The sequence below is a fragment of the Amblyraja radiata genome, chromosome 11, assembly GCF_010909765.2.
Source record: "Amblyraja radiata isolate CabotCenter1 chromosome 11, sAmbRad1.1.pri, whole genome shotgun sequence".
NCBI lineage: Eukaryota > Metazoa > Chordata > Chondrichthyes > Rajiformes > Rajidae > Amblyraja > Amblyraja radiata.
In genome coordinates, this window is record NC_045966.1 from 15622411 (window position 1) to 15646683 (window position 24273).

The window sequence follows — 24273 nt, forward strand, 5'->3', positions numbered from 1 at the left end:
CGCTCCCCGATGGGCCGCTACGGCGACAAGTGGCAGTTTGCCCACAGCCCGAGCTGCGCCCCCTCATCCGCCACCCCAAGAACAAGACGTACATTGCACACCATCAGCTTCTGCCCCTACGTGTTCCTCTGGAGTTGGAGCGGGGCTGGGCTGGAGTTGCTGCTGGCTGTGGGTCTCTGGGATCTCCGTGCTTGCAGTGGGCCTGGGGGTCGGTGGGAGCTGTGGACCTACGGACCTACCTCCGTGGAGCTAGCCAGCTTCGGAGCGTGGAGAGCTGCGGGGGCGAGCTGCTGCGACCCGACTCCGGTGGATGGTGACACCGGGAGCCCGCGGGTCCCCGATGGGAGACCGTTTTGCGGGGCACCGGCAGCGGCGACTTCTCCCGCCCGAATTACGGGGTTGAGAATGACCTGGAGGGGGGCCTTACAACGTCCGGCGTGGCTGAGTGGCCGCAGACTTGCTAGCGCCCGCCGGGGGCTTTGACCTCGACTTCGGGAGAGGAATGGAGAGCAGGGGAGAGACAAGTCTTTGCCTTCCATCATAGTGAGGAGGAGACTCACTGTGATGGATGTTTATGTGAATTGCCCTCTCCCTCTGCAAATGCAAACAACCCCACTCTCCTGCAAGGGCGGTACAGTTCCCGGAGGATGGCAGGTGGCCGGAGACGTCAGGACCAACAGGAACCCGCTCCCCGATGGGCCCCTACGACGCCCCGAGCTGCGCCCCGTCATCCGCAACCCAGGTTCCTCTGTAGTTGGAGTGGGGCTGGGCTGGAGTTGCTGTTGGCTGTGGGTCTCTGGGTTCTCCGTGCTTGCGGTGGGCCTGGTGGTCGGTGTCCAATTGGTCCTGACGTCTCCGGTGACTGGCACGGCCGACGTGAAGACAGTGCAAAGCCCCCGCGCCGGTGCATTGGGCGGGGAGCTGGAGAGGGGAGGGAAGGGGTCACACACATGGCCGGGAAGCAGAGGGGTGTAGGTGGGGTGAAACTGAAGGGAGCGACAATCTGCACTGTGTATCGTGAGTCTACCGTGGGAACTTTTTAACTCAGCGGGCAGGCAGCAGCATATTGTCAATTATTAACCCTCCCGTGCAATATACCCTCACCTTCTCTTTTATGAATGGGGATTTAGTTCCCCTTTCTTCGAGGACCGACCGGAGGTTCCGCTGTCACCTCTGCGGGCCGCCCTCGGTGAACGTTTTCAAGGACCTTTCTTCAAGGACCGAAAAAATGGCCGCTATTCGGAGGTTTTCGTTATTTGGATCTTCGGATAAAAGGTTGTGCACCTGTAGTTACGTTTCAAGATTATTTTAGTCAACATTCGTTGAACACCATTTCAAAGAACAAATATAATCGACATTGACACTATGGGTCGAGTTGCTCATTCCTGCTCTGTTCTCTTGTAAATGCAACCATTCATGGCCATAATTATGGTGTGCTAGTCGTTTGTTTTTAATCTCTTTACTAACATTGCAGGAATGGTCAATCTTTAGTGGGGTTTTTGTGAAATGCAGAATGTTTTAGTTTAGTCCAGCGATACAGCATGGAAAGTGACGTTTTGCCCACTGAGTCCACGCTGACGAGTAATCACCCGTTCACACTGGTTCTACGTTGTTCCACTTTCGCATCCTACACACTATGGGAAATTTACAGAGGCCGATTGACCTACAAACCCATACATCTTTGGGATGTGGAAGGAAATTGGAGCATCCAGAGACAACGGGAGAATGTACAAACTCCACGCACCCAGGGTCAGGATAGAAACCAATCTCTGGCACTGAGGCAGCAGCTCTACCTGCTGTGTCACTGTATTGCCCCTAATGTCTGCTACATAATCTGGAGGTGAATTTATTTTGTTTTTCCTATAAGTGAGGTTATTATTAATTTGCCACAAGAGCCTCTTGGAGGAAAATTCATCACTGAGGTTGAATCTAGTGTACATGTTTAGGAAGTTGATTTCTGAAGTTGTACCTGTAATGTTTTGGGGTTTGTCTGCATCACAAAGCATTTTTTGGGAATCTTCATTGGCAAATATTCTGCTTGGCATTGTGCTTAAGATCATAAGGAAATATGTGGAGGAGTGTTTTCCTACCAAAATCATCTGAATATTCCCCCACCAGAAGCATTGCCTGGCCTGAGCAATCTGTTAAGGACCAGATCTCAGGCATTAAAGTGTGGTGATGGAAATTTGCACAAGTAATCCAGGTAAGACCATCAACAAGCTTAACAGGGACTTTCACACTAAATTGGAGGATGAGACGGACGTTCAACAGTTGTGGCAGGGTTTGCATGCCATCATTTCCTACAAGGCAAAAGCAAGTGACAGCGAGGCATCACTCCCAGATGAGAATGCATTTGATGCATGCTTTGAAAGGAAGGACACTGATGTTCCTTCTTAGGCCCCATAGCCCACAATGCTAAAGTATTGTAATCTCAGTTACATATAAGATCCTTCATGTGGGTGAAACCCTCGCTTTGTCAGGACCCGATGGTGTAACTAGTTGCATTCTCAAAACCTACATGGACCAACTGGCTGGAGTTTTTGCAGACTTCTTCAGCCCTTGGTTACTGGGGGCTTTGTGAGGTTGGTTATGGTGCATATCAAGTTCTGCCATGGCAAAAACCAGGAGCAATTACATTTTGCCTAGCCCCATTGTACATCAACGGGAGACATTATCTCACTGGCTCTCCACTTCGCTCTAGAGCACTTGGACAATAATAAAATAGGTCAGGCTGTTCATTGACTATACAGCTCGGTGTTCATCATTATCCCCTCCAGACTTGTTACCAAGCACAGGAGAGGGTGGAGAGGAGGGGGAGACAGATGGAGGTGTCTTCATTCACTGGCGGCGGGTGCCTGTCACTGAAACAGGCAGGTGAGATTTCACATCCACCTTGTGTGTGTGTGTGTGTCTCCCTCCCTCTCACAGGCTGAGAGACTCTGCCTCTGAGTGTACGTCTCTTTCTCCCCCTCTCCCACACAGTCCATCTGTGTCTCCCACACACACAGTAAAACTCTGCTTTGTGTGTGTGTGTGTATACGTCTCCCCCCACCCCTTCCCCACACACACAATAAGACCGATGTATTCTGCTTAGTCTCTCTTCCCTCCCACACACACAGATAGACCTAGGTCCTGTGCGCTCTTTCTCTTCCCCCAGTCACGCCGAAGTACATCATAATGCCTCTGTGCCTCTCTCTGTCTCTCTCCCCCTCTCTCCTTCCTACACAGTCAGAGGTCCACACTGTCTCTGTGTCTCTCCCCTACACACACAGACAGGTACACACTGCCCGTTGTGTTTGTGTGTCTGCCTCTGTCTCTCCCACACACAGAGTTAAAGGTACTCCACGCTGCCTGCCTGTGTGTGTGTGTGTGTGTCTCTCTCTCTCTCTCTGTCCCACACACACAGACAGTCAGTCAGTCAGCCAGAGGAACTCTACACTGTTTCCCAGGGGGTCGGGACGGGACGGGAGTTGGGAGGGAAAGGTGGTGTCGCCAGTGAATGAAGGCACCCCCATCTTCCACCGAGCGCGTGGACGTGGACGGGTGGCTTGGCTGGCGGCGGCCCATGGTGTGGCAGAGCCGGCGTGCTTGCTGACCCCCAACCCCCCCCCCCCCCCCCCCCCTTTCGGTCCGGGGCCACTCTGGGAGAGAGCCTCCGAGCAGCTGGCACTAACCTGCTGGCATCGCCGACGTGAAGACAGTGCAAAGCCCCCGCGCCCGGTGCAATGGGCGGGGAGTTAGAGAGGGGAGGGAAGGGGGTCACACACATGGCCGGGAAGCAGAGGGATGGGGGTGGCGACAGACAGGGCCAACAATGAGATGGAGAAAGACAAACACCGACGTACAAAGGAGACCTACAATAGTGCATGATCTCTCTCGCGTTATGGCAGGTGATTGTCGCCTGCCCGCTGTTTCTGACGCTAAAGCCTTGGGATCGTTGCCCTTCGTGTTGGCGTGGAGGGGCAGGGGGGTATTGTGCTGTTTGATCGCCCCCTGCTATCCCAGGGACAGGGAGACACAGCGGCTTTTGAGACTGGTGGGCAATCACTTCCAAAGTGTCTGCCACACAGTCAGTACACCTCTCCTACACTTGTCTCCCGCATATAGGCTAAACGCAGGCAGGTGCGACTAGTGTAGATGGGGCATCTCATAGGCCGATGGGCCTGTTTCCGTGCTCTATGACTCCATCTGCGATTTCCTGTGTCTCTGTTTGACTTGCCCGAATTACCTTAAATAGGGGGTCCCGACCCGAAACGTCACCCACCCTCTTTCTCGCCTAATCTGCTGAGTTACTCCAGTACTTTCTATATATCATACTCCAGCATCCGCAGTTCCTTTCTACACACCCATTGCATTGTAGTCAGCTACTGGTAAATATTTGCACCTAGTTACGATTTAATCAGAACGCGTTCTGAAGAAATACCGGTAGAATAAAACGGGGAGCGAGTATAAAGTCGGGAAGACGGGTTGCTTCTGGGGAAAGTGTCATTGGGGAAAAACGCTACTTTGTGTTCCTTGGCAACAGTTGTGAGGCAGCTCTAACAAAAGCAGGAGTGAAATCCCAGCCGTGTTTCCGTTCCTTTGTATCACCAAACACCCCTTCGCGTTTTAACAAAAAATACGGCGCGTAACATTTACATTTTCCTGGGATTGTTAACTTTGCAATATTTGTTGGAGCGAGTGCGGTATCTGGAGCATACGCGAGTAAGTAATGGAGAAAGCACAGTCCACAGCAGGGGTGTATATGGAGAGGACGCTGGCTCTCATCAAACCCGACGCCATCGACAAGGCGGGTGAAATTGAAGAGATCATTCACCGCTCTGGCTTCACCATTATCCAGGTAGGCCGGTTGCTTTGCTCTGGTCAATATTCAGCATCCTGCTTTCGTGTTAGTTCTACAGTTGAATTGCCAGTATTAACGCTTTGTAGCGATGTGAGTTTTTTGACGGTGGGATTGTTGTCTGAAAAAAACAGCAGGGTACAGTTTACCAGGTTAGCAAACATATGCCATTGATTTGTTGTAGAAATTGTTGAATATCAATGTAAAGGGACGATGCACTTTCTGGAGATAAAAAACTGTTTGGCTGGAGTTTGTGGAATTACAATATTGTCAAACTTTTCACCAGGAGTCATAAAAGCAAAATAAATGGTGGTGTTATCTGACATGAGAGTACAGTGATGTCCCATGGCAGCCAATATTTTGACCAGCGTCCATGGTAAATAGTGTTCTGGATTATGCAGTCAGTAACAAATTGCCCATATTTATTGCTAGCCTTTGGGAAAAGTAAGTGTACTTGCCTCTTTAAATCTGAGAACATTTTACAGCACAAAGTTTGCTTAGTTCTCAATGGCGGGACCCTGCAGAGCACTAGAAACTTGCGTCACAAAGAACAGCCCACCATGAAATTGTAAGATCAAATCTCACCACAAAAGCTGAAAAACAGTTGACTGCTGGCAATCGTATTTAGTTCAGTTGCCTGTCAGTGAAAAGTTTGAGGTATGTGCCATGGGTTTGATCTGAAGTATTCAAACTACATAAAGCATGCTAAAGTTAATGAGCTGTATCCTCAGATTAAAATTATGTACCTTTAGAATGAAGATCAGGAGGAACGTCTTTAGCCAGAGGGTGGTGAATCTGTGGAATTCATTGCCACAGATGGCTGTGGAGGTCAAAGTCATTGGGTATTTTTAAAGCAGATGGCATATTAAAACATAAAATGAAGATTTTAAAAAAAGTTACAAGGATAAAGGAATGATTAAAGAAGTAGTTAAATTAGAATTATGGAATGGTATAGCATAGACAATGGTCCTTTCGAGCTGCTTTGTTTATCCCAGAAGAGGGTTAGCTTCATAAAGAAAACATATTTAATAAAATGAATAATGGAGGACAACATTTTGATGCAGCACACTGCTGCAGTCCAGAATACGCTGCCACATATACACATTTCAAAGAAAATGAGATAAATGCTTGGGGGGTAGATAATATTTAGGGGCAGCATGTGGAAAGGCCAAAGGAACAAGTCTCTTGGATTGTGTCATTCATTTCCTTCTAATTTTCCCTTTTTGTTCCACCCAATAGTTTAGTATCAACCCCTATGTTTTGTTTTGGAAAACATATATTTGTCTGAGCTTTGTCATTTGTTTTAACTTTTTAGAAATGTAGTAAATAAGCCTAAGGAATAGAATCAGAATGATTCTATATCAGAATAAATGACAATTGGGTCATTCACCTATAGAGATTGAATTTTATTTGCAATTCTCAGGGTTATGACAGTTAACTGCGTGTGTGAAGGAACTGCAGATGCTGGTTTAAACCAAAGATAGACACAAAATGTTGGAGTAACGCAGCGGGACAGGCAGCATCTCTGGAGAGAAGGAATGGGTAGCATTTCGGGTCGAGACCCTTCTTCAGATCTTAAGACCTTCAGTCTGAAGAAGGGTCTCAATTACTCCAGCATTTTGTGTCTGACAGTTAGCTATTTGACTGTTGCTATTCAGCACCAGAGATGTATGGCTGTCGTTCCCCACTATGTAGAGGGGACTTGGGACGTGAAGGGAATAATTAATTAACTGTTTGCAGTAGCAGTAAATACTGTAAATTGGCCCATTGTACCATAGGCAATGTGACATTGTTACTAAACAATGCATTCAAGCTTAATGGCATCACTTATTGAATGAGTGATTGAAGATAAATGGATTTTTTCCATCCAAAGAGTGAACTGGACAATAGGACTGAATGTTAAGATATTATGATCAAAAGTATAAGGTTCGAGAATGCATGATCAAAATCAGGCTGGAATTGGAGAGTGAGCCTTTGATTTAAATAGAGACATTGAAAATGTAAACAAATTTGAAACCATCAGTGTATGGTTAGAAGTGTATGGTGTAAGAAGGAACTGCAGATGCTGGTTTAAACTGAAGATGGACACAAAAAGCTGGAGTAACTCAGCAGGACAGGCAGCATCTCTGGAGAGAAGGAATGGGTGACGTTTCGAGTCGAGATCCTTCTTGTACAATCAGTATTATGAGTGTATGGTTAGTACCTAGATATCATTAGTAACTATCAGTACTTCCTCAATTGATGTGTATTGAAGAACATTGGTTCACTAAATTGTATTGCAGTGTTATTGAGATAAATAAGTTGCATACTATTTCATTATTGAATACAATTGCTGCTAATGATCTTTTTATTTCTCCGCTTATTCTGTTTTTGATGGAAACTTAAAGAAAAGTAAGTTTCATTCACAAAAGTTAGTTTTAAGGCTGAATAACTGTAAAGGAGACAATTTACACATTTTAACTAATGTCAAATCCATCTCAATTTGACATTGTACAGAATAAATATATTTTAATGTTTGATTGAAAGTTTGTATTTCTGTTCATTAATATGCACATTGGAGCTTATCAGACCCTGAATGAGATGGGCATCAGTGTTTTCATGGTGTTTATTTACTGCTTCACATATCCTACCCTCCATCTCTTCCCCCCCCCCCCCCCCCCGCTTCATTTCTATTTTCCCCATCGTCCTCGCATTTTCTCTTCCTATTCGCCTCCACTTTGTTGAACGGGGTACTGATTTTGGATGATCAGCCATGATCATATTGAATGGCAGTGCTGGCTCGAATGGCCTAGTCCTGCACCTATTTTCTATGTTTCTGCTAACCATGGATTTATCGCATTGAACTTTTCTTTTTCATTGCAGAAAAGGAAAGTCTGTTTAAGCCCGGAGGTGTGCAGTGATATTTATGCAGCACATTATGGAAAAATGTTCTTTCCCAGTTTAACAGCGTTCATGAGTTCTGGGGCAAGTGTTGCCATGGTTATTGCCAGAGATCAAGCTATTGCATATTGGAATGGGTTGATTGGACCTGCAAATAGTGTAAAGGCAAGAGAAACTCACCCTGTTAGGTGAGTGCTTTTTGAAATAAATATGTGTGAAGCAAATCTCTCTCTCTCTCACAATGGCACTGGACCTGCTTGGAAATTATGGCGGTACATGATCTAATAGGGGAGAGGTAACCTTGATGGATAGTGGCAAATAAAATGTAAAGTTAATCGGTATCAATCTCGCAATTGATGGAAAAGGTCAAAATTGCTCTCCACCCTGGTGAGAAAAGCAGAGCATATAAGAGGCCAAATGCAGACAATATTTTATTTTATTTGTTGTAAACTAGATTTGGTTGCCACTTCAATAAATTCAAATCCATAAATTTATCATTGGGGGGGGGATCATAACTATCATAAGGACAGAGTAGTTTCATTGTATTCTCTGGAAATTTATTCTTACAAATAAAATGTTTACAATTTTTTTTTACAAATGAAATTGTAAGTCAGTAAAACGATTGTTTTGATCTCTTTTATTGACCATTCCAGTTTAAGAGCATTATATGGGACGGATGATCTTAGGAACGCCGTACATGGCAGTGGGACTTTTTCTGCAGCAGAGAGGGAAATTCGGATAATCTTTCCTGATGGTAAATCTACCAATTCCTATATTTCCTTAATGCATGTCACTCCACTTCATCTGTCCTGTCTGCAGGTATCAAATTGGCAAACAAAATAAGTCAAATATGATTTATGTTTCGATAAAATTCTGAAAATCATTTTCTGATTAAAAGTATCACTGTAACAGATTTAGAGTTTTTAAATACTAAGTGCAGAGTTTCTCTTAAGTAGCTTGCCACAAAGACTTGTCACAGCATCTTTAAAACAAGGAACTGCAGATGCTGGTTTATAAAAGAACACACAAAGTGCGGGAGTAATTTAGGGGGTCAGGTAGTATCTCTGGAGAACACAGATAGGTGGTGTTTCGGGTCAGGACCCTCTTTGTGCGAGGAAGTCTTATCCTTCTTCAGACAAAGGTGGGTCCTGACCTGAAATGCCATTTATCTATGTGCTCCAGAGATGCTGCCTGACCTGCTGAGTTATTCCAGCACTTTGTGTCATTAAAACAATGGAGATACTCTATGGGTTTTTGGTAGCTTCACTAGGGGAAGTAGCTCTCTAGAAAAATAAAACAACATTTGTTAGTAAGTCTTGATCTACATTTGAAAAAGTCTTGAGATGAAATGCTCATTATAATATTTTACAGCTTCTATTGATCCAATTCCCAACAGTCAATCTGCAATAAGTTACCTGAACAAGCATGTAATTCCTACTTTGTTGTCTGGCCTAAGTGAACTCTGCAAGAAGAAACCCACTAGTCCAATTGTAAGTACTCTCCAGTCATTGAATGCTGCACATCAACAGATGTCCATTGCTCATTAACTCAACCTGTTTGCCTTGGGTATTAATCTTTACTCGTCTCAAAATCATTCCTTGTGATAGAACAGTGCACCATATTCTCGTCACCTGGTATTCGAATTTTCCATCTTGTGAAAATGATTCTGACTGTCTATCCAATCTATGCATCTCATAATTTTATATATTTCTATTGGGTCTCTCTGGAATAGCTGTAGCTGGCTAACCTCCTCTGCACACTTTTCAAATCCTCCACATCCTTCCTATAGTGGGGCGAGCATCTATCTATATTACTAAAAGTAAGATCTTGACCGCTTTTGACTCACTGCGATGTGATCTCCGAGAGAACGCCGTCACTTACGGCTGTCATTTTTGGCTACCTCGCTCAGAGCCCCCCTCCGCCGGACTGGACTGGAGGATTTTTCCCATCAATGAAAAATCAGAGATATATCAATGTTTTAAAAAATCTCGCCATTCTCTCTACTGCCCCTGCTGGTGGGAGGGGGGAGGAACTATAAAACTGAGTGGTGTGCCTCACTCAGTATCTGCAAGATTGAGGAAGCGAGAGGGTCACGTCTCTCTGAGCTCTGAATAACACTGAACACATGTCTACTCAACTGTGAGTGCTCTTAATGTGGTTTGAAAATGAAAATATGGTTGGTTTGAAGTAAAAAGGCACTACAAATGGTTGTTTGGGGGTTTTGGGTTGTAGTAAAAAGGCACTGCAAATGGTTGTTTGGGTGGTTTGGGTTGAAGTAAAAAGGCACTGCAAATGGTTGTTTGGGGGTATTGGGTTGAAGTGAAAGGCATTGCAAATGGTTGTTTGTCCAAACTTGACAACTTCCTGTTTGCACTATATTGATTTTAGATAAAACGCTACCACTTACGGCTGTGATTTACAATACAATTCAATTTATTGTCATTTGGACCCCTTGAGGTCCAAACGAAATGTCGTTTCTGCAGCCATACATTACAAACAAATAGACCCAAGACACAACATAATTTACATAAACATCCATCACATTGCTGTGATGGAAGGCCAAAAAAACTTATCTCTCCACTGCACTCTCCCCCCCATGTCAGAGTCAAAGTCAAAGTCAAAGCCCCCGGCGGGCGATGGCGAATTGTCCCACGGCCATTAAAGCCAAGCCGGGTGATGAAAGGTCGCACACCGGGTTCTTGATGTTAGAGCCCCCGGCGTGCACTCGCAAAGTCCCGCGGCCATTCCAAGCCGCGCGGGGCGGTGCTGTAAGGCCCCGCTCCAGGAGCTCTTCAACCCCGCAACTCGGGCGGGAGAAGTCGCCGTTGCGGGAGCCCTGAAAAGCGGTCTCCTCCAGGGACCCGCCGGCTCCCGGTGTTGCTGTCCGCCAGACCCGCAGTTGCAGCCTCCGAATCTCCGGAGGTCGGGCCGCAGCAGCGTCCACCACCGCTCCACCCGCTCTGGACTCGGCCAGCTCCGCGACGGTGAGGTGAGTAGTCGGCACCAGAGCCCCCGGTCTTCCTGTTGGAGGCCGCTCCTCGTTGCAGCCCCAACGACAACGGAGACCCGACAAAGAAAAGGTCGGGTCTCCCGTGCAGGGAGAGATTTAAAAGTTACCCCCTCCCTCCCACCCCACCCCCACCCCCCCACACACATACCCCAACGAAAAATAACAAAAACTACATAAAAACATAGACATAAAATAATAAAAACGCAGACGGACTGCAGAGGCCGCTGCTGACGAGAGTCGCGCCGCCCACCGAATATTTTTGGCCATCTTACTCAGTCCCCCTCCACTCATCAGGTGCAGAGGATTCATCCCATCAATGAAAAATAAAAGTGTTATTAGTGTTTAAAAAATGTTGAGAATCTCTCTCCTGTCAATCACGCCATGAAGGCCACACCTTTCTGGTGGGAGGGGGAGGGATTATAAAACCCGGAAGTGTGGGTGTGGCTCAGTCTCTGCAGGATGGGGGAGGGAGAGGTCATGACTCTGTCTGAGCTGTGAATCAACTGAACACACTGAATGTCTACTGAACTGTGAGTGTGGTGTTTTGTGTGGGTTTTATGGTAGTTTTATGGTGGTTTCACCCTGCTTGAAATGGTATGAAACTGCATTTGAATGTGGTGGCCTTGCACCCTGCATGAAATGGTATGAAACTGCATTTGAATGTGGCGTCGTTGCACCCTGCATGAAATGGTATGAAACTGCATTTGAATTTGGTGGCCTTGCACCCTCCTTGAAAAGGTATGAAACTGCACTTGAATTTGGTGGCCTTGCACCCTGCTTGAAGTGGTTGCAAACTGCACTTGAATTTGGTGGCCTTGCACCCTGCTTGAAATGGTAGGAAAATTGATTTGAATTTGGTAGCCTTGCACTCTGCTGCTTGAAATGGAATTTCAAGGAATAGCCGTGAGACAACTGCCAGCCCACCAGCCATGAGTGAGCTGCCAGCACATCATGCTTGAGGGACTGAGGTGCCACCCCAAGAATCCATTTGGCCCACAATGTCCATACTAGCCCTCTGGAGAGCAGTAGTCCCTGCATCTAACAACACCCATACCAGCTCTCCAGAAAGCCCCCCCCCCCCCCCCCCACTGGCCACCAATATTGGAATTGGTGGAGTGGTGGCATATTGCGTCGGGGGACCAGCCCTCCCGTGTGAACATGGGACCCAACGGGTCCCATTTAGTCTAGTTCATAACTAAAACTCTGATCTTGTTATCTTCCGATTTGGCGGTCTTTCTATTTGCGCAAAAACGGTTCATGATAGGGCTACGATTTTTCGACAGTTCGCTCATCGTTCACCAGTGCTGCGAATGCGCCAAGTTTCGTTTTGATCGGTTGAATGTCGTAAAAATTAGCGAGGTTTAAAAATCTTAAAAACCACGCATGCGCAGATAAATCTCTTCTCCTGCCAGTCGGCGCCGTGCGGATTAGTCACTCCCCTGTCACTTCCTGGGACGGTCCGCCCATTCCTGCACCATCACATCTTTACTGGAGCTGAGGGTGGCCGGCGAACGTTTCCAACTGGACTTTCGGAGGGACCCGAAGCAGCCCAGCCCAGCCCTGCCCCAAGCAGCTGCCGCACCCCAAGCAGCAGCCCAGCGTCGGAAACCCGACCCAGCCCAGCCCAGAGTCGGAGACCCAGCCCAACCCAGAGTCGGAGATGTCACCGATGTCTCCAAACAGAAAGCGGAGACTCTGATCCTGGTGGAGGAGAACAACCAGCGCCCGCTGTGAGTCCCCATCGCACCGCCAATTCCAGCCACTACCCCGCTGGTCTCCCTCGCTGGCTCCTCCCCCTCTCCCCCGTGATGCTCCCCTCTCCCCCCATGGCTCTTCCCGTCTTTTCTCCGAGCTCACTCCCCCCCGCCCACACACCCCACTTCCCTCCCCCCCCTCCCCTCCCACACATGAAGAGGAGGAGGAGGGAGTGCTCGGTGATGAGGGGAAATGAGCGTGCCTGCGCAGTTAGGGGCTATGGGTGAGTGGTGAAATATTGTGTTGGGGGAACGGGTTGCGTTGGGGGAACGGGTGAGTGGTGGAATATTACGTTGGGGAATGGGTTGCGTTGGGGGACCAGGCCTCCCGTGTGACTGGGACCCAACAGGTCCCTCTTAGTCTAGTACAATACTCAAAATGTGGCCCACCCAAAGTCCTATAAAGCTGCAACATGACTTCCTGATCTTGTAGCTATTTTGAACTCTGGTGGACATTGCAGTAATAATGTCAAATTCTTTTCATCATATATAAATAAATACAAGGGTTTTGAATACTACTGTTTTGGGGGCTTTGCTATAGAGAGTAACTCCAGCAGCATTCATGGTGTCAGCGTATGATCAAGTTGATACCAAATATCAGGAGGGAAGTTTGTTCAGTAGCATTTTAGTAGTGCTTGGTAAAGTTGCAGCCTTACAGCATTGGAAATCCGGGTTCGATCCTGACCATGGGTGTTGTCTGTAAATTCTCCCTGTGACCTTGTGGGTTTCCTCCAGGTGTTCTACTTTCCTCCCACATACCAAAGGCCTACAAGTTTGTAGGTTCATTGCCTATTGTAAATTGCCCCTAGTAGGATGGTGCAAGTGTGCGGGGCGATCGCTGGTCGACACAAACTTGGTGGGCCGATGGGCCTGTTTCCACGCTGCACCTCTAAAAGTATTTATACCGGGGCTAATATCAAAATGAATGTCCTCAATGCTAGAAAATTATTCATGATGCAAGAAGAAAAATGTTTCTTGTAATTGGCTCTGTTAATTAGTGGAAAACATTGTGGATTCTGCAACAAAAACTCAAAATTCTGCAAGTGCTCAACAGTGAGATGGCATCTGCGGAGAGTGACGGTTAATATTTAAAGTCATTCTATATACCTATAAAAGTCTCATCTTGTATGCATGTATATGTGTGTGTGCATGTGTGTTTCTGCTTGTGTTTTTCTACCTTCGTCAAAATACAACGTGCTAGATTTGAAAATTTTACAGATTATTACTCACATTAACCCGGTCAATGCAATAAACAGGTTCCCTTCACATTTCAGGCTATATTTCAAAAGTTATTCATCATTAAAGTTTTTAAAAAAAATCCAAAACAGCCTTTCAATACACTCACAGATTCTTCAAGCAGCTTCGAGTGATGTCACAATGTGCCTGCAAAGGGACGGGGTCGCTGCCCTCTCCACCTCCCCAACGGTTTTAACTTCATAAACCACTGATTCTTCGCAAGGGGGGGCCGCCACGCTGGAATGCTCTGGGAAACCCCCCCTTTTCTGGCCCAGCTGCACTGAAGATCCGGCCTTGCTTGAGTTGGCCCACGTGTCCTCGCTCGGGTCGGCGCAAGGACACCGCCTCACTTGGGTCCATGCCCGCCCGCGGCCTCGTTCCCTCCTCGCCGCCCATCCATCCCTCCCTCCCTCCCACACACTTCCCATTGCAGACCAAATATGCTTTGAAAGTAATACGGCCAACTCTCAACACTGGTAAAGGAATTAAATCCCACTTACAGACCAGCTGCTGATAAAGTTATTCAAGGCCATTCTGCAACTTCACATTCCTGACAACAGGTCAGAAAGCATAGAGACTTCAATGCACATAGATCTGAAATTTGCTCTGAGCAAGAGAAGGACCAAAATTGCAAATCCATAAAGTTATCCCTTCCACCCTACACCTCCTTCACCCCCCCCCCCCCCCACCACCTAAAGACCCCCCCCCCCCACCACCACACACACCCCTCTGCCCCCCACACCCTCTCGCATTGCGTTGGGGGAACGGGTGGGTGAGTGCTGGAATATTGCGTTGTGGGGAAAAGACCCAACGGTCTAATAACCTATTAAATCAAGTCTAAAGCACCATGCTGATTACATTAGGTTGACTGATGGAGCCAGCAGGACACAATACTCTGAGACTGGACTGAATTATGTTATTGGGGAATAATGGAGGGAGATCTAATGGGGGAACTGAACATTCAAACTGCTGTATGTGTCCAGAGACAATATGCCTATACTCCGTAATGAAATCCAATATAGGAATGCATAGGAAAAGTCATGAGAAATAATTTATTTAATGTTCAGTTATTTTTCACATTGTATTCTCTTTCAGACCTGGCTTGCAGACTGGCTAATTGCAAACAATCTCAACAAGCCAAACATCTGTGAGGATTTTTTGGATGAGCCCTAAAATGGCTATTCTGACAGTTTGGGTGAACAACAACTTCACTTCGAACAAATATTAACTGCAGGAGGAATTTTACCATCGCAGACGGATGGCTTTGTGTTTTAATACATTCAACACAATTGATGCTGTTAACATTTTAATATCAACTTTTGATGTTGGCAACGAATGGCAAATGCAGAAAAATCATGAAGCATTAATGTCCCTCACTTGATGACCCCCAAAGAAACCTGCTGATATTTAATAATAATTTATTTGTATTAGAATGTTTTACTCAAAATCCATTCGTTAGCAAGGTTAGAGATTGCCAAGCTGATCACTGTTGTGTTGGACTCGCCTAATTGATGGGGCGAGCTTGATATTCCTGTGAAGCTTTGCAAGCTGTAGCAACTTTTGAAGTATATTGATTTGGTTTCTCCATTTTCCTCAGATGTTTTCTTCACTATTTGTTAAATGTTTACCTAAATTATGCTTGACATATAGAAACAAGGAACTGCAAACGCTGGTTTACGCAAAAGGACACAAGGTGATGGAGTGACTCAGTGGGTCAAGTAGCAACTCTGGAGAACATGGATGAATGACATTTCAAGTCACCTATCAATGTTCTCCAGAGATGCCGCTGAGTTACTCCAGCACTTTGTGTCCTTTTGTGATTAACATACCATGTCTATCAACTTGTAATAATTCACTCCACACTCGTGAATTAAAATAATTCTTCCTAGTATCTTTATGCATCTAGTTTCAGTCCAAGATACAAATGTGGTTAGTGTGTGTGATCAATAAACAATGGAAATATTTCTTAAATTCACTCTTTCAGAATTTTGAACATTTTTGTAATTTTTCACCATCATAGTCATATAATCATTTTATTTCAAATCTATTTCTGATCAGTTTACACATTTTATTCTGCATTTTAATTTTAATAAATATGGTAAAAGGTTGTGCAGACTGGTGATATTGATGTTGCGGGGGATGGGCCATGAAGAAACGTTGTCTGAAGCAAGACAAACATTTTGTTTAAGAAGGAACTGCAGATGCTGGAAAATCGAAGGTACACAAAAATGCTGGAGAAACTGGAGAGACTGAAGAAGGGTTTCGGCCCGAAACGTTGCCTATTTCCTTCGCTCCATAGATGCTGCTGCACCTGCTGAGTTTCTCCAGCATTTTTGTGCACCCGCAAGACAAACATTGTCTGGAGCTGGGAGTTGTATATAATTGGCAGTAAGAAAGGAGCATGAAAACCCTAAGTTTCAACAACAAACATTTGACTTTGGCGAGACTGCATTTGTAGTATCATTTTGATCACCCTGCTACAGGATAAATGTCATTAAGCTAGAAAGTGAAGTAAATTTATGAGGATGTTACCTGGACTTGAGAGCCTGAGCTATAGGGAAAGATGGGCAGAATTGGTCTTTATTCCTTGGAGTGCAGGGTACTGAGGGGTAATCTTAGAGAGTTGTATAAAATGATGAGGGGGTGAATGTACAGCATTATACCATGGGTAGAATCAAGTACCAGAGGACATCGATTTAAGGTCGACAAAAGGTCGACAAAAATGCTGGAGAAACTCAGTGGGTGAGGCATCATCAATGGAGCCAAGGAAATAGGTGACGTTTTGGGTCAAGACCAAGGTGGTTTTTAATGGAATTGAAGATCTACAGAAAGATTTAATAGACCTTCAGGAGCAGCTTTTTCACTCAGAGTATGCTAGGTATATGCAGGGCTGCCAACATTGGGTAAGAGATGGGAGTAAGAAATTGCGAGGAAGCGTAGCGACTGAGGGGGGGGGGGGGGGGGGAGGGGGAGGGGAGTGTGTGGGGGGGGGGAGTGTGGGGGGGGGGTTCCCATTGGTATGGAGCTTTTGCATTTTTCAGCTTGAATTTGTGCAATCTGGTGCATACTGTTGCGAGTCTTAACTTACACTTGAATGCAATATTTATGCTTTAAATTGGATTAGCTATGAATAAGGTTAGGCTAAATTGCATTCCTAATTACATTCCACAGTAGAGCCAGGCTCTGATTAACAGGTGCAGCACATGAATGATCTTAGTATATTCATGTATGGAAATCAGATTATAGTCAAACACTTGGCCCTTGTTGACCAACCTGGGTCTCACTGCATACTTGGTACTACTCCTGACCCTGACTTATGTCTCAGCAGGATTTGGAAAAACTTGTCCATGCATTTATCTTCAGCAGGCTCGACTACTGTAACAGTGTCTTTACAGGTCTCCCTAAAAAGTCAATCAGACAGCTGCAGTTAATTCAGAACGCTGCTGCTCGAGTCCTCACTAAGACCAAAAAAGTAGATCACATTACTCCAGTTCTGAGGTCTTTACACTGGCTTCCTGTCTTTCAAAGAATTGATTTCAAAATACTACTGTTGGTTTACAAAGCACTGAATGGTTTAGGGCCAAAATACATTTCTGATCTTCTGCTTAGCTACGAACCACCCAGACCTCTCAGATCATCTGGGACAGGTCTGCTCTCTGTCCCCAGAGTCAGAACTAAACATGGAGAGGCAGCATTTAGTTTTTATGCACCACATATCTGGAACAAACTCCCAGAAAACTGCAGATCTGCTGCAACTCTCAGCTCTTTTAAATCTAGACTGAAGACTTTTCTGTTTGCCGCTGCCTTTCAGTAAACAATACAATTTATTAATTACCTATATTGCACTGTAACTTCTATTCCTGGTTTTATTCTATTTTAAATATTTTATTTGATTGCTTTTAATTTTGTAATTATTTTATCTGAATAATCTAATAATTGTTTTACATCTAAATGTCATTTCATATGTGTTTCTTTCCAATGCTTATAATGTTTTATGTAAAGCACTTTGAATTACCTTGTTGTTGAAAGGTGCTATACAAATAAACTTGCCTTGCCTTCAGTTGCATACCTTCTCTCATTCCTGACCCTGAGTCCAGCCTTACACCTGGCCCCCTATTCTACCCTGACCATAGCTGCTTACATGCTTAGGTTCCCAGTGCTGAACACTCCCATTGTCCCAGCTTTGACTGCACACCCAGTACTATTCCAGACCTTGACTCTGGATGCACACTTGGCCTTGCTCCTAGCCCCTCTGCACTGACAATATATCTGGCCCTCACATAAAGCTCCATAATCTGACCCCCTGGATTTAACCTATTACGTTCAAGTCCACAGGTGCTTATCTAATGCAGTGATCTTTTACTGGGCACTTCATAGACCAGATTTTGTACAACAAAATTTGCTACATCCATTGGCTTCCTTGTTATCTAACATGCTGGTTACTTTGTCAAAGAAGTCATCAATTGGTTGAACACAATTACTCATCCATAAAATTATACTCACTTAGCTGTATAAGTATTCTGTTACCATTTCCTTCATTTTCCTAACAAACTGTCCTGAAGTCATTTTCACCCCCAATATTTTCAGTATTTTGCTGTCTTCCTCTCAGCTGGGACTTTTCCGAAATGCAAAGTCCAATAACTATATATTTAAGCAATATTATTCTATTAAATGTGATCTTGAGAGTACATAATTTTTTCTTTGGTATTGATAACACAACAATGATTCCGGTTTTGCGGCATGACCACGCTTCCGACGCCTCCGACGGCCCAGGACTCTTGCACCGAGGCTGCTCCATGGCCGGAGCTGCAGCGAGCGACTCACCAGCCCGGCAAACGCTCGCCAGCCCCAGCTCCCCGTCCGCATCTGTCCCCGCCGCTGCTTCTGCTTCCACCCCTCCCTCAGCCCCGGCTCTCCAACACCCATGCCCATGCCGTTGATATGAGTTTTGAAAGACAAGAGCCTGAGAAATTTGTGATCAGTGTGAGAGCGTGAGAATTTGGCCAAATGCGTGATTCTCACGCTCAATGCGTGAGAGTTGGCAGCCCTGGTATATGGAATGAGCAGCCAGACGGGGTAGCTGAGGCAGATATTATACCAACATTTAAAATACATTTGGACAGGTACATGGAAAGGAAAGGAACGGCTTAGATGAATATGGGCAAATTGGACTAGATTAGACAGCGCATGTTGATCGGTATGAACAATTAGGGTCATGGTGCCTGTATCCCTGCTGTATGGCTCTAGCATCGTGCTACCTAAGTCAGCATCATTACCTCCCACAAACAAATTATAACAAACAGCTCTGACTCATGCTGTGGTGCAACCACTAAGATTGTGGTTCATGCGACACATAGAACGAACAATAACGCCCAGCGTTGCTAATCCTCATTGGTTCAGAGAGAGAATAAATCTGATTTGACTGATACACGAGGCTCTCAATTAAGGAATAGTGACATAGTGTATTTTCCAGCAGAATGAAAATTCGACAAAGCATTAGAAGTCGAACAAAATGTTTCCGCCCGGTTTCGAACCGGGGACCTTTCGCGTGTGAGGCGAACGTGATAACCACTACACTACGGAAACTGTCATGGCCAAAAGTGTGGTGGAAATTCTTTTGTCAATCCTTGATGCTACATTGAAATTGATAGTATTTGTTATTTCTTACTTTAGCCCGAGTTGGTTAAAATGATCATAATTATACTCTCGACGTATTTGGAAATTATTATGCACTGATTAAATTTTGCAATGTATAAAGAGGAAAAAATATTCATTGTTTCTCTCACGGCTTATTAAATCCATATCACGTTAGCATTTTCTGACCCCCTGTTGCTCCAGTATTTCGTGTTTTGCACAAGATGCACCGTTTGCATTTCTTTGCGTCTTCGAATTTGTATTATTGTTTATATTTTGCAGCCGGAGGAGCCCATAAAGCTTGATTTTGTGTGGTTATTAAATTATGAAGACCTCCATCATCCGTAGATTTTCTTTCCGTGGAATTGCATTCACATATTAAATATAAATATCAGAATTAAAGTGGTTACTTAACAGCCTCCTCGGTTAAAATAGATAAAAGATGTTTCCGCCCGGTTTCGAACCGGGGACCTTTCGCGTGTTAGGCGAACGTGATAACCACTACACTACGGAAACGGCCACAGAAGTTACTCCGACGCCGGACCTGATGACCTCTCGCCGACAGCTTCCCGTTACTATGGCAATGACCGTTGGTGTCGTGATCCAGGATGCAGGTCTGAACAAGGGTCTCGACCCGAATCGTCGCCTATTCCTTCGCTCCATAGAAGCTGCCTCACCCGCTGAGTTTATCAGCATTGTCGTCTACCCAGATGTATCTATCCATCATTTCTAATCTCACTCGTGCATTTAATGAGTAGTTTTCCCGCTCTTGCTAAATCTACTCCCTCAAATGACCGCTGTTTGTTTTTTTGAGTATGGGTGTGTATATATATATATATATGAATATTTATATATGTGTGTGTGTGTACTCGTGGGCATGAGTGTATAAATATCGAGGTTTCACGGCAGTCGGGTCACGACCCATGACCCGTACTGTTGCTACCAAAGATACCAGAGGAGTATATACACATATATTGTAATATATATATTGTGATAAATATATATTTTTGTGTGCGTGTGTGTGCGTGTGTGTGTATATATATATATATACACGCACACGCACACAAAAATATATATTTATCACAATGTATATATGTATATATATATATGTATATATATATGTATATATTAGAATATATATGTATATATACATATGGATATATATGTATATATTAGAATTAGAATTAGAATATATATGCACACAAATATATATTTATCACTATGTATATATATATATGTATATATATATGTATATATGTATATATGTATATATTAGAATATATATGTATATATACATATGAATATATATGTATATATTAGAATTAGAATTAGAATATATATGCACACAAATATATATTTATCACTATGTATATATGTATATATATATATGTGTATGTATATATGTATATATGTATATATGTATATATTAGAATATATATGTATATATACATATGAATATATATGTATATATTAGAATTAGAATTAGAATTAGATCCTTTATTTGTCATTCAGACCTTACGGTCTGAACGAAATATCGTTACCTGCAGCCATACATACAATAATAAACAACAGAACAGACAGTAAACACAAATTAACATCCACCACAGTGAGTCCACCAAACACCTCCTCACTGTGATGGAGGCAAAAATCTTAGGGCTGCTGTCTCTTCCCTCCTCTTCTCCCTCTGCGCTGAGGCGATACCCCACCGGGCGATGGTAAGTCAGTCCTGCGGCTCATCGAGCTCCGCGAACGGGCCGGTTCAAACTCCGCGGCCCGGGGGTGTTCGAAGCTGCCGCCCTCCAGTTCAGCGGACGCAGCTGTTGACGATGTCGTCCACTGGCCCGCGGCCGAACCCCGGACTCAGGCCGCCGCCGCCAGAACACCGTCTCAGTCACCGGAGCATCGTTCCAGCCCCGAGCCGGGTCGCCCTCACGTGAGCGCCGTTCCACCCTCGAGGCAGGCCGCCCTCACGTGAGCGCCGTTCCACCCTCGAGCCAGGCCGCCCTCACGGGAGCGTCTCAGCCCCGCGCCAGACCGCCCTCACGGGAGCGCCTTTACCCTCGAGCTGGGCCGCCCTCACGGGAGCGCCGTTACCCTCGAGCTGGGCCGCCCTCACGGGAGCGCCGATACCCTCAAGCCGAGCCGCCCTCACGGGAGCGCCGTTACCCTCGAGCTGGGCAGCCCTCACGGGAGCGTCTCAGCCCCTCACGAGAGCGGCGTTACCCTCGAGCCGGGCCGCCCTCACGAGAGCGCCGTTCCAGCCCCGAGCCGGGCCGCCCTCACGGGAGCGAGCCCAGGGCGAGTCCTGACAGGCTCTGCCTCCGGAGCCTCGAGGTCGCCAGCTCTGCCATTAGGCCTCAGCGCAGACGGAGGCAGAGAAGGGGGATACGATAAGAAAGTCGCATTCCCCCGAAGTGAGAGACAAAGCCCTGTTTCAACCCCCCACCCCCCCACACATAACACAAACCTAAAAACCAAAAACTTAACTAAACAAGACGAAAAAAACAACACAAAAAAGTATAAACAAACGGATTGCAGGCGCCGCCACTTCCGGTATATATATGTATATATATATGTATATATGTGTATATATACATATGTATATATGTGTATATATACATATGTATATATGTGTGTGTGTGTATATATATATATATATATTTATATATACATACATACATACATACATACATACATACATACATACATACATACATACATACATACATACATACACAGAGATTGAAAGAAAAAGGTTGCTAAACAAATTAGAGGAAATCTGAAGAAAACTAGAGAAATATGTCAAGTCCAGTCACTTTTATTTATATAGCACATTTAAAAAACACCTCTCGCACAACGCCACGCGCTAGGCATACGCCGTCAAGACGCTGCGTACGCCCGTCGAGACGCTGCATACTCCGGCTGAGACGCTGCGTACGCCCGTCGAGACGCTGCGTACGACGGCCGAGACGCTGCGTACGCCCGTCGAGACGCTGTGTATGCCCTCAATGCGCCTGCAGGCATTGCAAGATTTTTCGAGCAAACACGTTTGGTAGCGCTAGACGCATGCAATCGCATGCTGGTGGGGACAGGCCCTTAACTTGCCTCTCACACACAGGCACACACAAACATACATTCATATAAATATATATATATAAGTTAAATTTAATTTTGTGCACAGTGTGTGTTAAAACAATATAAGGGAAACTGCACAATACAATGCAAGGGAAACTACGCAAAGGTGGCGGCTGGGGAGGAAAGATGGGAGGGAAATGGGGGAACAGGGGGAAAACATTTACAATAATATTAACTAAAATATGTGAGGTGATAGATGCACTATATCAAACACTGTTCCCTACAACACTGATTACACTGATGATAGAGCGGATTACACAGCGGGCGGCATATCGGACAAATGGCGGCCGTGACGTTCCGTTACGTACTACACGTCAGCCCATTGGATTTCGGAGGAGTGGCCTATCTTTCTCCTTTGGTTGCTACGCTACTCGATGAACTGCAGGTAGGCACTTACCATTGTTTCCAGCGTAGCGGGCCCGTTAAAACCCGCCGAAATGGTCAATTTTTGCGCTTGAAATAATTATGGAAATCTGGATAAGCGTGTGAGACATTTAGCCTACTTCAGAATTCCAAAAGTGAGGAGAAATGACGGTAGATAGAAGCGAGAGCTGAAGGGACAACAACAGACAGAGTGCTTGGCAAATATTCAGATTCAGATTCAGATTCAATTTTAATTGTCATTGTCAGTGTACAGTACAGAGACAACGAAATGCATTTAGCATCTCCCTGGAAGAGCGACATAGCAAATGATTTGAATAAATAATAAGTGATAATAAGTGTCCGGGGGGTGGGGGGGTGATTGGCAGTCACCGAGGTACGTTGTTGAGTAGAATGACAGCCGCCGGGAAGAAGCTGTTCCTGGACCTGCTGGTTCGGCAACGGAGAGACCTGTAGCGCCTCCCGGATGGTAGGAGGGTAAACAGTCCATGGTTGGGGTGAGAGCAGTCCTTGGCGATGCTGAGCGCCCTCCGCAGACAACGCTTGCTTTGGACAGACTCAATGGAGGGGAGCGAGGAACCGGTGATGCGTTGGGCAATTTTCACCACCCTCTGCAATGCCTTCCGGTCGGAGACAGAGCAGTTGCCATACCATACTGTGATGCAGTTGGTAAGGATGCTCTCGATGGTGCAGCGGTAGAAGTTCACCAGGATCTGAGGAGACAGATGGACCTTCTTCAGTCTCCTCAGGAAGAAGAGACGCTGGTGAGCCTTCTTGATCAGAGTTGAGGTATTGTGGGTCCAAGAGAGGTCATCGGAGATGTTGACTCCCAGGAACCTGAAGCTAGAAACACGTTCCACCTCCGTCCCGTTAATGTGGATGGGGGTGTGCGTGCCGCCCCTGGACTTCCTGAAGTCTACAATGAGCTCCTTGGTCTTCTTGGAGTTAAGGGCCAGGTTGTTGTCAGCGCACCATGCTGCTAAATGCTGGACCTCCTCCCTGTAGGCCGACTCATCGTTGTTGCTGATGAGGCCAATCACCGTTGTATCATCTGCATACTTGATGATGGTGTTAGTACCATGTACAGGTGTGCAGTCATAGGTGAAGAGGGAGTAGAGGAGGGGGCTCAGCACACAGCCTTGTGGAACGCCGGTGTTCAGGGTGAGGGTTGAAGAGGTGTGCTTGTCTAACCTAACAGACTGGGGTCTGTTGGTTAGAAAGTCCAGTATCCAGTTGCAGAGGGAGGGGTCGATGCCCAGGTTACCGAGTTTGGTGATCAGTTTTGATGGTATAATGGTGTTGAATGCTGAGCTGTAATCGATGAACAGCATTCTTACGTAAGTGTCTCTGTTGTCGAGGTGGGAGAGGGCGGAGTGAAGTGCCGTTGAGATGGCATCCTCCGT

General features: G+C 45.6%; 1 protein-coding gene and 2 non-coding genes across 3 annotated transcripts; 1 reads left to right on the forward strand and 2 right to left on the reverse strand.

Annotated features, from left to right (window-relative positions):
- The first annotated feature begins 4297 nt into the window (after positions 1-4297).
- nme5 (NME/NM23 family member 5) lies at positions 4298-15447 on the forward strand. Its single transcript, XM_033029394.1, has 5 exons — positions 4298-4840; positions 7703-7908; positions 8374-8474; positions 9092-9210; positions 14816-15447. The coding sequence occupies exons 1-5, from the start codon at positions 4712-4714 to the stop codon at positions 14891-14893; spliced, it is 633 nt and encodes a 210-aa protein (XP_032885285.1). The 5' UTR covers positions 4298-4711; the 3' UTR covers positions 14894-15447.
- Positions 15448-19233: 3786 nt separating this feature from the next.
- Positions 19234-19306, reverse strand: trnav-cac. The gene has a single exon. It is a non-coding gene; the product is annotated as a tRNA-Val (tRNA).
- A 491-nt stretch (positions 19307-19797) lies between these two features.
- trnav-aac lies at positions 19798-19870 on the reverse strand. Its single transcript has one exon. It is a non-coding gene; the product is annotated as a tRNA-Val (tRNA).
- Positions 19871-24273: the final 4403 nt, after the last annotated feature.